Source organism: Rhineura floridana, chromosome 1 (assembly GCF_030035675.1).
Source record: "Rhineura floridana isolate rRhiFlo1 chromosome 1, rRhiFlo1.hap2, whole genome shotgun sequence".
NCBI classification, from domain to species: Eukaryota; Metazoa; Chordata; class Lepidosauria; order Squamata; family Rhineuridae; genus Rhineura; species Rhineura floridana.
This window is the reverse complement of record NC_084480.1, coordinates 175,792,062-175,804,845: the sequence shown is the minus strand read 5'-3', so window position 1 is coordinate 175,804,845 and position 12,784 is coordinate 175,792,062. Positions and strand designations below refer to the sequence as shown.

The window sequence follows — 12,784 nt, the reverse complement described above, 5'->3', positions numbered from 1 at the left end:
TTTTTTTTTTTTTTTGCATGATAGTATTTAGATTTTAAGCCTCTAGACAGGTATTGTCTTGTTTTAATGTGTTCAATGCTTAGTAAATTTTAGGTACTTTATAAATGATAAAGAATAATTTGCCAGATTTAAGCACAGGTACAAGGTTCCAGGGACACACTTGTGTGGCCATATGAGCACAGATCTTAGGAAGGGTTTAATAGAGATCTAGCTTCTTGCTATAATTATTTGAGTCTGCCATGGTTATTAAGGGTAAAATATAACCCCAAAATGATCTACAAGAATAACAGTGGATAATTGTGTTATATCACAGAAGAGTCATATAAACACTCCTGAAATGTTTATGTTGCATTTATAGTTAAATTATTTTTCCACTGAGAGAGGTTTACCAGGGTTTTTTGCTTTTATAAATGGTGACTCAGATTATTCCCTCGCACTAAGACTCACACATCAAGTAGAAAAATCTTTGGTTCCCTCCACCCTTAATACTTACCTTGACTGTTGCTTATGTTTAAATCCTTCATGGAGACCAGCATGACATTTTTCTTGCCAACTGCAGCTTCAGCATCAGAGCAGCTGCCAAAAAATAGAGGATGCATTGAAGCACATGTTACTTTGTCTTGCTGCTTCATGGAAGGAAAAAAAGTTCCCTGCAGGTGACTAACACTTAAGGAGCAGACAGCTTAGTGGATTAGGAATCATTCATGTGTGGCTAGCTATTTTAGTTCTGTTCTACCAATACTATAAAGAAAAGGCTCAGCAGATTTTGCTCAAAAACTCTACGTATTCTAAAGGTAGGAGAATTCTGGTTATTTTTAAAGGTTTAGCTCAAGAAGCTTGATAGAAAGTTGGGAGCTATTGATTTGGATCCAGAAATAATAAATATATTGGGGCATATCCTGATACTTATTCATAAAAAATGGACATGGACTGCCTTCAACTTTCCAATTTATGGTGACCCTATGAATAGGGTTTTCATGGTAAGCGGTATTCAGGTGTGGTTTTGCCATTTCTTCCTCTGAGGCTGAGAGACAGTGACTGGCCCAAGGTCACCCAGTGGGCTTCATGGCTGTGTGGGGATTCAAACCCCGGTCTCCCAGGTTGTAGTCCAACACTCAAACCACTACACCACGCTGGCTCTCATATTCATAGATTCCCATTAAATTCCCTAATACTTTTTAGCGGAGGTTGGGATCAGTTCTTATTACCTCTCTTTTATTTAACCAAACAACATGAATATTCTCATGGCTGTGTGTTCTGTTGCTTTGCTGCCAGGGAGGTAGGCAATGCATGATCATACCTTCATTGTGCAAGCCCCTTCTGCCAGTCCCATCGCTCTCTTAAAAAGCAAGTACCACCATATAATCACCATTGCTCCATTAATTAAGTGCCATAATATCCAACAGCTGAGGAACAAAGAAACGGGCATTTTCCCCATCTTCAAAGCACATGAGTTTATACTGGATATGAGAGAAGTACTGGGAGGTTTGAGGGGGGAGGCACTGGACAAGACGCTCCCACTCCACTGCACTAGTTGCCACCACCTTAAACCGGATGACTTTCTCCTTATTATCCTATAAATGTAATTAAACTCTTGTCTCAGCCATTAATTCCACAGGTTTAGCCAAGGGAGGTTTGGAAAGCCAAAGCAAAGTTAACAATATAGAAGTGATAAAACTGCATTACTGAGATAATGCATATGAAGCACTTTGAAAAGTGCTACATAAATAATAGGGCTGCAATCCTATATACCTTCAATTAGAGCATTAATAATAATAATAATAATAATAATAATAATAATAATAATAATAATAATAATAATAATAATAATAGAGCAGCCTTTCCCAACCAGTGTGCCTCCAGATGTTGTTGGATCACAATTCCCATCTTTCCTGACCATTGGCAATGCTGGCTAAGGCTGATGGGAGTTGTGGTCCAACAACATCTGGAGGCACACTGGTTGGGAAAGGCTGAACTAGAGAGTAAGTCTGATGGAACCCAGTGACACTTCTGTATAAATGTGCTTAAGGTTGCAATCCATCTGTGATGAAAGCATTATGGATTGGATGTGTAAGGTTTACAATAAACTTTACTGGAACTTAACTCCTGCAGTGCCACTCTGAAGTGCTCCTAAGGTTTGGAGTGTTTTTTATCATTATTCTTTGTCTTCCCACTCTGCAGCTACAAACAAGTAAGAGTTTGTCTGCCCACAGAGGAAGCATGTCCAGAACAGTTATTCACTCAAACAGGGTGAATGGATGTGTGCTGGGTTTGGGGATTTGAGATGCGCCAGCCTAGGCGCAGGGGCAGCCAGCCAGGGTACACCCCATGGTCTGGGCTGTTAGTGGGGAGAGAAAGGGCACGGAGCAGTATTTCCCACTTCCTTTGATCTCCATCAGAACCACCACTTTGTGTAACTGCAGCTGGGGCTGTTTTGCCCCAAAGGCACCAAAAGCACACTTTTGTTAGTTTCCCCCCTTTTTTTGTTCAGCACAGCAGAAAGGCTTCCTCCATGGCTTGTTCAGCTGCCTCTTCAGTCTCCTGTCCTGGCCAGGATGGGGACACATCTGTGTGCAAAGCTTCTCTGCCTTCTGAACATGGTCATTCAGATGAACTTGGGTCCCCTGCATCCAGTGCAATCAGCGAGACTGCTTCTCATGGAGATGCTTCCAGAGGGTGAGTTTCCAAAATTCTTGAATTGGGTCCAAGGTTATATTCCACAGGAAATCAGGGACTCCTTGCATTCCTCCCAGAGGAAGGAAAGGGATGGCTTTGAGTCTAGAAGGGCTTGCAAGTGCAAGCATAAATACGGGTCTCAGTCAAGGATATATAGAAGCAGGGGGACATAGGGGTGGGAGATCTCACAGACTGCATTCATATGACAGCTCTGTGAGATCTCCTTCCCCTTCTCCCTTGCCTTCCAGATCACCACGCAGTACAAGGTCCAGGGACATGAATTCTCCTGCCTCTCACTCTGACCGCACAGAACTCTTCCTCTGGGGAAGGGGGAGCTCTTCCTCCATTCCAGCTGCAATTCTGTCAGAATGCTGCCTCACGTATTGGAGGATCCTCCCCTTCCTGATCTTTCCTCCCATCCTGCTGCTCCCCAAATTAGGTGGTTTGGATGATGGTGATCCCATGTTGTCAACTGTTCACCTGCCTCAACCCTGCCATGGGGTTGGGAGGAGTTGTGGGGGAGCAAGAGGGTGCTTCAGATGCTGACCACTCCCAGCCTAAAGCTACAGGGGAGGAGGGTGAATTGGTGCCTTCTCAGCCTCAGCTCTTCACAACTGATATTTTTCAGCCTCTTATTAAGGCATGCAGAGTGCTTTAGCTTACTGGGGAAAAGATGTCTCCTGCACTTGTCTCCTCTTCAGTGGGTGCCAAGAAGGTTTTTCCCTTGGCTTTGCACAAGCCTGCTACACTTCCTTTTCCTGTTATTTTTTACTCCACTTGGAAAGCAGAATGGGCCCACCTCAACAAGTCTAAGCTAGTGTCTAGAGCGGTTAAAAAACACTATGTTTTTACGGCAATATTATGCAGCAACTTTGCTTTCCTGCTGTGGATCTGCCCATTGTGACTTTGGCTTCTTCTGCTGTTATTCCTTCAGAGGCAGAAGGAAGCTCCAAGGATACCTGCGACAAGCAGATCAAGGTAGATCTTCGTAGAAGCTTTGAAGCTGCCATGGTGGCCTTTAAGGCTTCAGTTACTGCCTCTGTTTTCGAGGGCTGTTCTTATGCGAGCAGATGAGCTTGGGAGAGCAGGAGATGACATGTGCAAGCCTGTCAAAGACGTTTTGAAGATGTCTCACACTTCTGCTCTGGCTGCAGCTGTTTCTTTGGAATCTTTCCGGTATGCCACATGTTCTGTGGTGTCCACTAATGTTCCATAGTGTCATATCTGGCTTCAACAGTGGAAGGGTTCATTCTGGGTCTCAAATAAACCTTGTCAGTCTTCCATTCTCTTGGGTTAAGTTATTTGGGGAGCCACTCCAGGAACATCCTATTGAGATCAGGCAAAAAGAGGACACTTTCAATTGCTAAGGAGGAGGAGCTCAGGGAGCATCAGTCTCAATTTTTTTGTCCCTCTAGGCATTTCTCAAAATCTTGGGGGTACTCCTCATGCAAGCTTAGAGGGGATAGACAGGATAGAGGATCAGTTGCTCAGTGGCGGTTCCTTCAACCACTCCAAATTTCCTAAAAGCTTGCATATCTGTGGGACAGATCACATTGAACAAGTGGGTTCTGGAGACCTTGACCCTTGGATATACACTGGAATTTGCTCAGAGACCACACGGTCTGTTCATTCCTACCTCACACTCAAGATGCCAGAAAAACATGGGAACTACCAAAATGCCATCACTCATCTTTCGGAGATTTGGGCTATAGAGATGGTCCCTCCCTCCCTCTTAGCAGAGGTCTGGGGTCTATTCAGTTTTTTCTTAGTGCCCCAAAAGAATGGTGACATAAGGGCTACACTCAGTCTCAAATGGCTAAACTGCTCTGTCGCCAAAAAGCATTTTAAAATGGAAACCCTGAAATCAATTGTCATGGCACTAAGGAAGGAAGATGGATGACCTCATTAGATCTCTCTGAGGCATATTTCCACATTGCTTTCAGGCCGGTCCATTGTTGCTTCCTAAGATTCAGTTATGACAGCAGGTATTACCAGTATCAGGCATTACTCTTTGGCCTCTCGTTGGCACTGAGGGTCTTCTCCAAGGTGCTGGTCATGGTAGTAGTTGCAGGTCTCAGAATGAAGGGGATATGTACCCATCCTTACCTCGACGACATCTTGGTTCAGGCCCTCTTTATGGAGAAGTGTCTCAAGACACTCAGTTGATTCTGGATTGTTTCCATCATCTTGGCTTTGCGATCAGTGTGAAGAAGAGCTCTCTGAATCCCACTCAGATTGATGAATCTTGGCGTGCAGCTCAATACACAGAGCTTTTGGATGTTCCTTACCTCAGAAATGGTGGAAAAGATGACCACAGCTCTGCACCAGATCAGGGCAATGGAGATAGTGGATTTGATGTATCTGGCTTGGTTGCAGGGGATGCTGGTGTCATCCTTTGATCTGGTTCTCTGGGCACAGTTTAATTCAGGCAATCTACAGCAACTCCTTCTCCCTTATCAAGATGAGATTGCGGAATGCAAGTATCTCTCAGTCCTAGTCCCCCAGTTATCTCAAGCAGGAGCTTCTTTGGTGGTTGGCCCCTCATTGCCTTTCAGAAGGGGTGAGATTAGATGAACCTCACAGGATAATTTTGATGACAAATGTCAGCTTTTATGGTTGGTGTGCTCACACAGGCCAGTATGTGTTGCAAGGGACATGGTCCCTGGAAGAGACCCAATTGTTGAGCCTCAGCTCTCCCAGAAGGGACAGGAAGGGAAGAGGCATGCGTTTCAGGCGCCTCCACTGCCAGAAGACACAGAAGACTTGGGAGTTGTTGAGTCTGAGCGGGACCTTGGGGGGGGGGGAAGTGAGCCTGAACTCCAGCCAGTTCCCACGGATGGCACAATCTCCGAGGACGAGAGCGCGCTGCCCCCAGTTGCTGCTGAGGACCTGTTGGGGGAGGCTCCTGCGAAAGTGCCAACTCCTCCCTTACCAAGCAGTTCCCAGGATGCCACCAGCGTGACGCAGCCCCCTGAGCTCGAGCCCGTTACTCAGGAGCAGGTGTCTTCTGATGAGCCATTAGAGACACACCCCCCATCACCTCGCTCCCGCCGCCATGAGAAACGGACAGGGCAGAGACAGGATTTGCGAAGGAGTCAGAGATTACGATCGAAGATGTTCCCTACTTAAGCTTGCCGCTCACAGTGGGGATCTGCTGAGTCAACTTCTTTCATACGCAGCAGAGCATGCCTAGGGGGTAGTTAGGGACTTTTAGTGAGTTAATGCAGTTTTTTCTTTGAAGTGCAATGCCTTTGATGTATCCATTACTTTAATAAAACGAGATTTAATTGCACCCGCGTCTCAGTCTCGTGGTTCCGGCTCTGGACGGGACACCAATTGAGCATCAGTATCCTGGAATTGTGTGCAATCTGGTTGGGTCTGAAAGCCTTGACCTCAGAGATCAGGTGGTCCCATCTTTGATTCAAATAGATAACATGTCAGCCCAAGCTTACATGAACAAACAGGGTGGGAATCAATCCCAGACCTTGATCTCTGAGGCCGACAGCCTCTTTTGGTGGGTGGAACTCAATCTTCTCTCCCTCATGGCAAAGCATCTTGCAGGAGACAACAACTTTCTGGGGTGGATGTCATTCTGTGGCCCACTATTGGCTACGGAGATCTTGGTTTTATGGACCTAGTGAACTTGTCAAGCCAGGATCCATGGCATCAACCCAAATGGCAGCATCCTCTTGTTCAGGGTCCAATAGTGCATCCTTGGCCAGAGTTCTTCCATCTGATAGCCTGGAGGCTGAGAGGATCTGGCTAATCCAGATGGGTTACTCTGGGAAGGTTCTGGATACCCTTCTTTCCTCCCAAAATGCCTCTACCAATTGGGTTTATAGCACTAAGTGGAAAGCTTTTTTGTTATGGTGATGCTCTAGGCAAGAGATTGTCCTATCTATGTATATTAAACATGGGCTTGGTTTTCTTTAGGCTGGGGTTGATAAAGGGTCTGACCACCAACAGCATCAAGTGCCGGGCCATTGCCATTAGTAGTATTTTCTCCACTTTGGATCGTGGTATCCTGTTGGCTCACTTCCTCTTCAAGAAGGTCCTCCAAGGAATAGCTTTACTTTCTCCTCCAGTTATTAATGGGTTTCCACTTAGAACCTTAACTGGATTTCTGCACTGATGGGCTCCCCCTTTCAGACGATGGTAGCTTGTCCCTTAAATTTGTTAACATTCATTACTGTTATGTCTGCACAATGGGTTTCAGAATTGGGAGCACTTTCTTCTGATCTCCAGGATTGTTTTTTTCACCAAGATAAAGTTGCGTTACATCCTGGTCCCTCTTTCATTCCCAAAGTTAATTCAGTTTTTCATAGATCCCATGAGATAGTGCTTCCATCTTTTTGTCCTAGGCTTTCATGTCAGCAAGAATGTAGGTATCACTCTCTGGGTCTCAGACGTGCTTTCAGGTTTTACTTGGACAGGTATAGAAGTCCAAGGCTCTGTAGTGTTTCTGGTCCCTCTAAATATAGAAAGGTCTCATCTGTGAAATGTATCCATTTTGCATTGGCTCAGACAATCAATTGCTCAGGATTATGGAGCACTGGGTAAGGATCCTTCTGTGGAGATCACAGCCCATTCTCTCAGGGATACTGCTGTGTCTGCTGCCTACAAAGGCAGTTTTCCTGATTTGGATATTTGCAGGGTGGCTACCTGGGCCTCACTTTACACATATGTAAAACATTACAGAATATATTCCTTTTCATCTTCAGATGCCACTTTTGGCAGGAAGATGCTTCACAATGTGGTTTCGCAGTAGGCGGAGTGCAGAGGAAGCCTACCCAATGTATACTGCTCTGATACATTCCTCTCACGGAATGTCTTCTATCCTCTCGCAAAAATGGAAGTTTATTCATGAATTTCTGTTTGGAGAGAAGGATGGAGGACATTCCACCCTCTTCTTATCCCTCTGCATTTACCCTCTGGGTGGGGTTGGGGTTCTAGGGCTTCTGCCTCTGGTTTAAATATCTCACATTCTGTTTAGGTTGTGTCCTCTCTGTAGTCTCTAACCTATATTGTCCCACATTTGGACGAATTGTGTTTTATTTTCTTGCTGTTGGGTTTTCTTCAGGCTGTTTTTCATCTGCTGCCCTGTTGTGGCTTCTTCTTGTTTTCCATTGCAGTGATTCCGTATTGGATCTTTAGGGCGGACCTGCAGGACAGTTTTCTTCTTTCCTTTGCAGTGGGCTTGAGGGGTTATCTTAGCTCTGCTAGTTCAGTCTGGTGGGTGGGATGACTCCTCCCCATGGAGAGAACGCAAAAAGGCTCTAGGGACCCTGCCTGCCATGACTAGCAGGAGGAGCCATTCCGATCAGGGAATGTCCTCCATCCTTCTCTCCAAATAGAAATTCACAGTAAGGAACAAGTTTCAAGAATCCCAAGGCTGCACAGGAGTTGCAAAGTTGTTGCAACAAGTTTCCTCACTTCCCTGCCAAGCTTTTAAGCAGAGGGGGAAATGCCCAGATACTTGTTGGAATCCCTGATCCTGGGGGAGTTCCTAGCCTAAGGGTGGGTGCTACATATAGGGAAGTGTGTCCTCTTTTCTCTTGATGTGCTGCTACCTTTCCCTGGAAGACAATGCTGGGCCTGCCTCCACCTTGGAATCATCCCAGCCTGTTACAGACCATGCCCAGCAGTTCTCCCCATCCCACAACAGGGCAGCAGCCTCTGACAGCCCCTTCTCCTCCACATGTGAAAGAGAGGAAGCCTCTGGGACTCCTGCTTCAACAGAGGAGTCAGGCACCTCTGGAGGCAGAGGGGCTGCTCAATCAACAAGGCTCTGCTCTGTTGTCTCATCTCTCTCCCACTTGTTGCCCTCTTCCTTCACTATCTGCCACTCCTGGTCTGAATCAGGGTACTCAGAGGGAATTGTGGCAAGTAGGGCCCCTAGGGTCAGCAGGACCTCGGACCTGCACTTCTTTGTCTGGCCCTGGCTGTGCCACAGTCGACTATTTCCTTTTTATGCATTCAAACCCAAAGCTGTAGTACAGCTCATCAAAAGGTTTTAGCTAACCTGGTTTGTCAACAAGGACGACTGTGAAAAGCTACAAACCAACTTTCTAGAACTATTGGCAAAAGGAAACTGCAGGAGGCACAGCAGAATTGGCAGCCACTCTGAAAATATAAGTGGCTGAGAAACAAAATTAGCTGCAACCTAGTAGCAACTAATAAGAAAACAAACAAACAAAAAGAAAGCATAACCTGTATCTTACCTGTAAGATACCATTGGATGATGAGGTTTTTGTTTACCTACCAAGAAAAAAAATCCATTAATATTACACATCACAAGATGTGTACAAATAATATAATACTATCCATTTTTATCCTAGCTTATGATTGGGGGGGGGGATTTCAGAATTGACTGTCTATAATGACCAAACAAGATTGGTGGAACAGCTTCAAGAAGAGATGGGCTGCCTTTGGGTTTCATAACAAGCAAGATTACATCACAGCTTGAGTAACATACAGTGTTGCCCTGCAAACAGCAGTGCAGTGACACATTCAGAAATGCAGGGTCCCTTCATGCTAGTCCCAGCCATGCCCCTCCTTTTGAAAATGTGACCCTTGTTAATGTTAGAATAAGCAAACTTGCATGTTCCCTTGTAAAAAAGGAGATGTTCCCTTTAAGGGATATTTTGGGGGATATCCCTATGTACCTGTTTACCATGATGTAAGTTCCTAATGGGTGGGGCTAGTTACCTGGCTTCCTCCTCCTTTGTCCTGGATATTAGCAGATTCCTGCATATCCATCATTGCTGCTACTTTTTATCTCTGGGAGAGGCAGCATGGAAGATGCTCTCTCCTGAGAGCATCATTACCAAAGACTAATGGACTCCTAATCTTTCCATCTAAGCTAGAGCCTATGTTTCCTGAACATATGAAAGATCATGAGTAAACATTCTTTATCTTTTTACCTAAGAAGATTGTGTCTGCTGATACTTGTGTCTGAGGGGAAAAGGTGGGCTGGTTGATTCTCACTCTACTGCTTGCGTTTATATCTCTGCTAAGAAATAGGACCACGAAACTGATCCTATTTCATTTTTAAAATCCCAGACAGTTAATGCCTTCTCCCTAGGAGCCAACCAGCATGAAAAAGAAGAATGTTAGCTACTGAGAAGAGTCTTCTCAGTAGCTGACTCACCTCCTTTCACTCTGATTGGTTCCAATCAGCAGGAAAGGACAAGAAAGCATGTTAGAAGACTCTTCTCAGTGGCCAGCACACTCTGCTTTCATGCTAATTGGCTCATATGATGCTGGAGACATAGGGACCTTGCTAGGACCCTGCTCCCCAAAAACTAAGGGATCCAAGACTCCCCGAGATCTTGGATGACTACACCCCTGCCTGCAAAGCATCTAAAAGTGGAGTAGTACATATGGTTTAAGCTGCAAGATGATCATGTGCCAGAGCAATCATGGACAGCCAGACCATCAGGCTTGTGGTATCTCCTTAAATTCACTCTGCAGTTGGTTCTGTAGAGTTGCCTTTTGCCTTTTCACTGTAAATGGTCAGTGGCATGCAAAAAGAATTACTCCCAGCTGTGGTGGCCACCATAAAACTTCCAGGGATAATGAGTGATGCAACAGGGCAGTCATCTGGTCCAACATTCTGTGAATGTGTATGTGTATGAACTACATTTATACACTACATTTATACACTATTAAAACAATCTACCCAAAATATTTCACTATAAAGGAGGGGTTGCCAAACTATGGCCTGCAAGCTTCAGTCAAGTGGTCTGCGGTGTTGTCTGTAGATTTATGGTTTAAGATGGGAGATAGCACCTCCACCACATTAATTGTTTATATTGATTTTAACTGTATTTTACTGCTTCTTTTATTTTACTCTACATAGAATTCAAATTCAAATAATACTATATATAAAAACTAGTCACCAGATTAGTCAGCCTCCTTAATGATTATTTTTATTTTTAAATGGTGTTTTATGTTTTAACATTGTACACCACTTTGATGGTTTATGATATGGCAGTATAGAAATATATAATCATCAAAATCAACTTTTATACTCTAGCCGAATATTATATGCGAAGGCATTGAGGGGAAGGATCAGAAACCTAATACATTAGATCTGATAAGGGTGTGGGAACAACTAAGCATTGTTAAATTAACTGCTATGCTCAAGGAGGGAGGAAGATTCAGAGAAAGTTTGAAGGGAGTGGCTGATAGTAACACAGAATATAAAAAAGGAGTTGGGAATTTCAGGGCAGGGAACTGATTATATGTATTTGTGAAGAAAAGCAAATAATATACTCAAGAAAAAGAGGGAAAGGGTTTAAATTAAATGAAGAATAAGCCAGACACTAGTTGAAGTCTTTACTATCGTTATTAAGTATTGCATTTATAGTTATTTATCTATAATATTTATTCCACTGAAGTAAAGGTATGATGCATTTAATAATCTGATTTTAGGTTATTTTTGAGAATCTTTTGATGTTCCTTTAGATTATTGTGATAATGTAAACTGAGTATAGTTTGTATGGATTATGAATAATTAAAAAAATATTCTGGGAAAAACACTGTACAAACAACAGAGGCTTTGCCTTCAGATTTACCATCTGAAAGAGACAGGAATTAGGGAAGGGGTGAGTGAAGTGTGTCGAAAGCCTGAGAAAAGGGCTAGATCTTCAGTTGATGTTTAATTATAGGGTCAGATGGTGAAGAGGCTTACAACTTAAGAGAAATCTGAACTTAATATGACACAATAGAGGAAGCCTGTAAAGACAAACTTCACACTATCAGTGTTCTTAGATTCTCTTTTTAAAATAAAGGAAGTATTTCCATAGATACCTCCTCTGTGAATCAAAATGTAGGAAACGTTTCTATTATGTTGCATTTAAAAATGACACAGATACAGGACTTAATATAAACTGGAGCTGCATCCTTTGCATGTTTTATTTATTTATTTATTTATTATACTTCTATACCGCCCCATAGCCAAAGCTCTCTGGGCGGTTTACAGTACCTAAAAACAAATGTTTTAAATGAATATAAAATGAAGCAGCGTGCTCGTATGCATGATGCACTCCCGTCCCTGCTAAAGAAACACAGTTTGTCCCCTGATCTCAGATCAGAGGGTAAAAGTAACAGAAATACATTTTTCCAACGCTGAGAAGCATGAAACAGCAAGATATGGCTAGGAACTCAATCTGATTAGAAACTGAAAGAGAAAAATCAAATATATGCTACATAGAAAGGAAAGCAATAAGATAATGGCAGAGAAGAATTAAAGATGTGGGGTTTTTTTCTCCCAAGAAGTTTGTTTAAGGAGGACTAGTTGGAGAAGATGCCAAATTGAGAGAAAGGGAGAGAGAGAGTGCTACATGTTGTCATTATAAAAATACAGATAAATGACAGATCTGAGAAGAAGAATAGACAGACTGAAAAGAAGTCAGCATACAAAACTTTCAGGAATGCCAATAACGATAAGGAAAGGGAAGCATTAGGAGAGATATAGAAAGTATGTTGAGAGGACCAAACTAGACATTTAACATGCTCATCTGTGCAATTAACATGCACATTTTAAAAAAAAATACAAATAGCAGTCATATATGTATGAGAGAGAAATGAACATTTTAAAGTTTTTCCTCCTCTGCTGCAGGGTAAATTAAGGAAGATAAGCAGATGGAATAATGGAGAAAATGGGAAGGAAGGAATCAATACAGCAAGTGGTCAAGCTGAAAAGATGAGCATATAGGTTAGAGCAGCGTTTCTCAACCGGTGTGCCTCCAGATGTTGTTGGACCACAACTCCCATCTTTCCTGACCATTGGCAATGCTGGCTGAGGCTGATGGGAGTTGTGGTCCAACAACATCTGGAGGCACACCCGTTGAGAAACACTGGGTTAGAGGTTGAGCAGGGAGAAAAAAGGGGAAATGTGGAGTAGGCATGTCAGAAGAATGAGAAGAAGACACAAAGTGTGGATACATACAATTTTATTAAAAAAAAAGGTCCAGACATGTGGAGAAAAAAATAAAAAGAGTGCAAAAGAGACTCAAGTATGAGAAAAGGATTAATAGTGACGTCACATTAAAAATATATGTCTAATAAGGGAAAGCATAATGACAGGACCAAACATGAATGC

General features: G+C 43.3%; 1 protein-coding gene across 7 annotated transcripts in view; it reads right to left on the bottom strand.

Annotated features, from left to right (window-relative positions):
* The window catches only part of ECSCR (endothelial cell surface expressed chemotaxis and apoptosis regulator), a 37,893-nt gene that overhangs the window by 5,721 nt on the left and 19,388 nt on the right, over positions 1 to 12,784 (bottom strand). For 6 of the 7 annotated variants that reach the window (XR_009758213.1, XM_061587327.1, XM_061587304.1 and 3 more), the window contains 2 exons: positions 8,898 to 8,934; positions 494 to 576 (listed from right to left, as the gene is read on the bottom strand). Coding sequence is in view for 6 of the 7 variants with exons in the window: in XM_061587327.1 (XP_061443311.1) it covers positions 494 to 576; positions 8,898 to 8,934 (120 nt within the window). In the remaining variant the exon portion in view is untranslated. Of the gene's footprint in view, positions 1 to 493; positions 577 to 1,758; positions 4,003 to 8,897; positions 8,935 to 12,784 lie in introns of those variants that run through there. The other variant, XM_061587334.1, reaches the window with a different exon arrangement.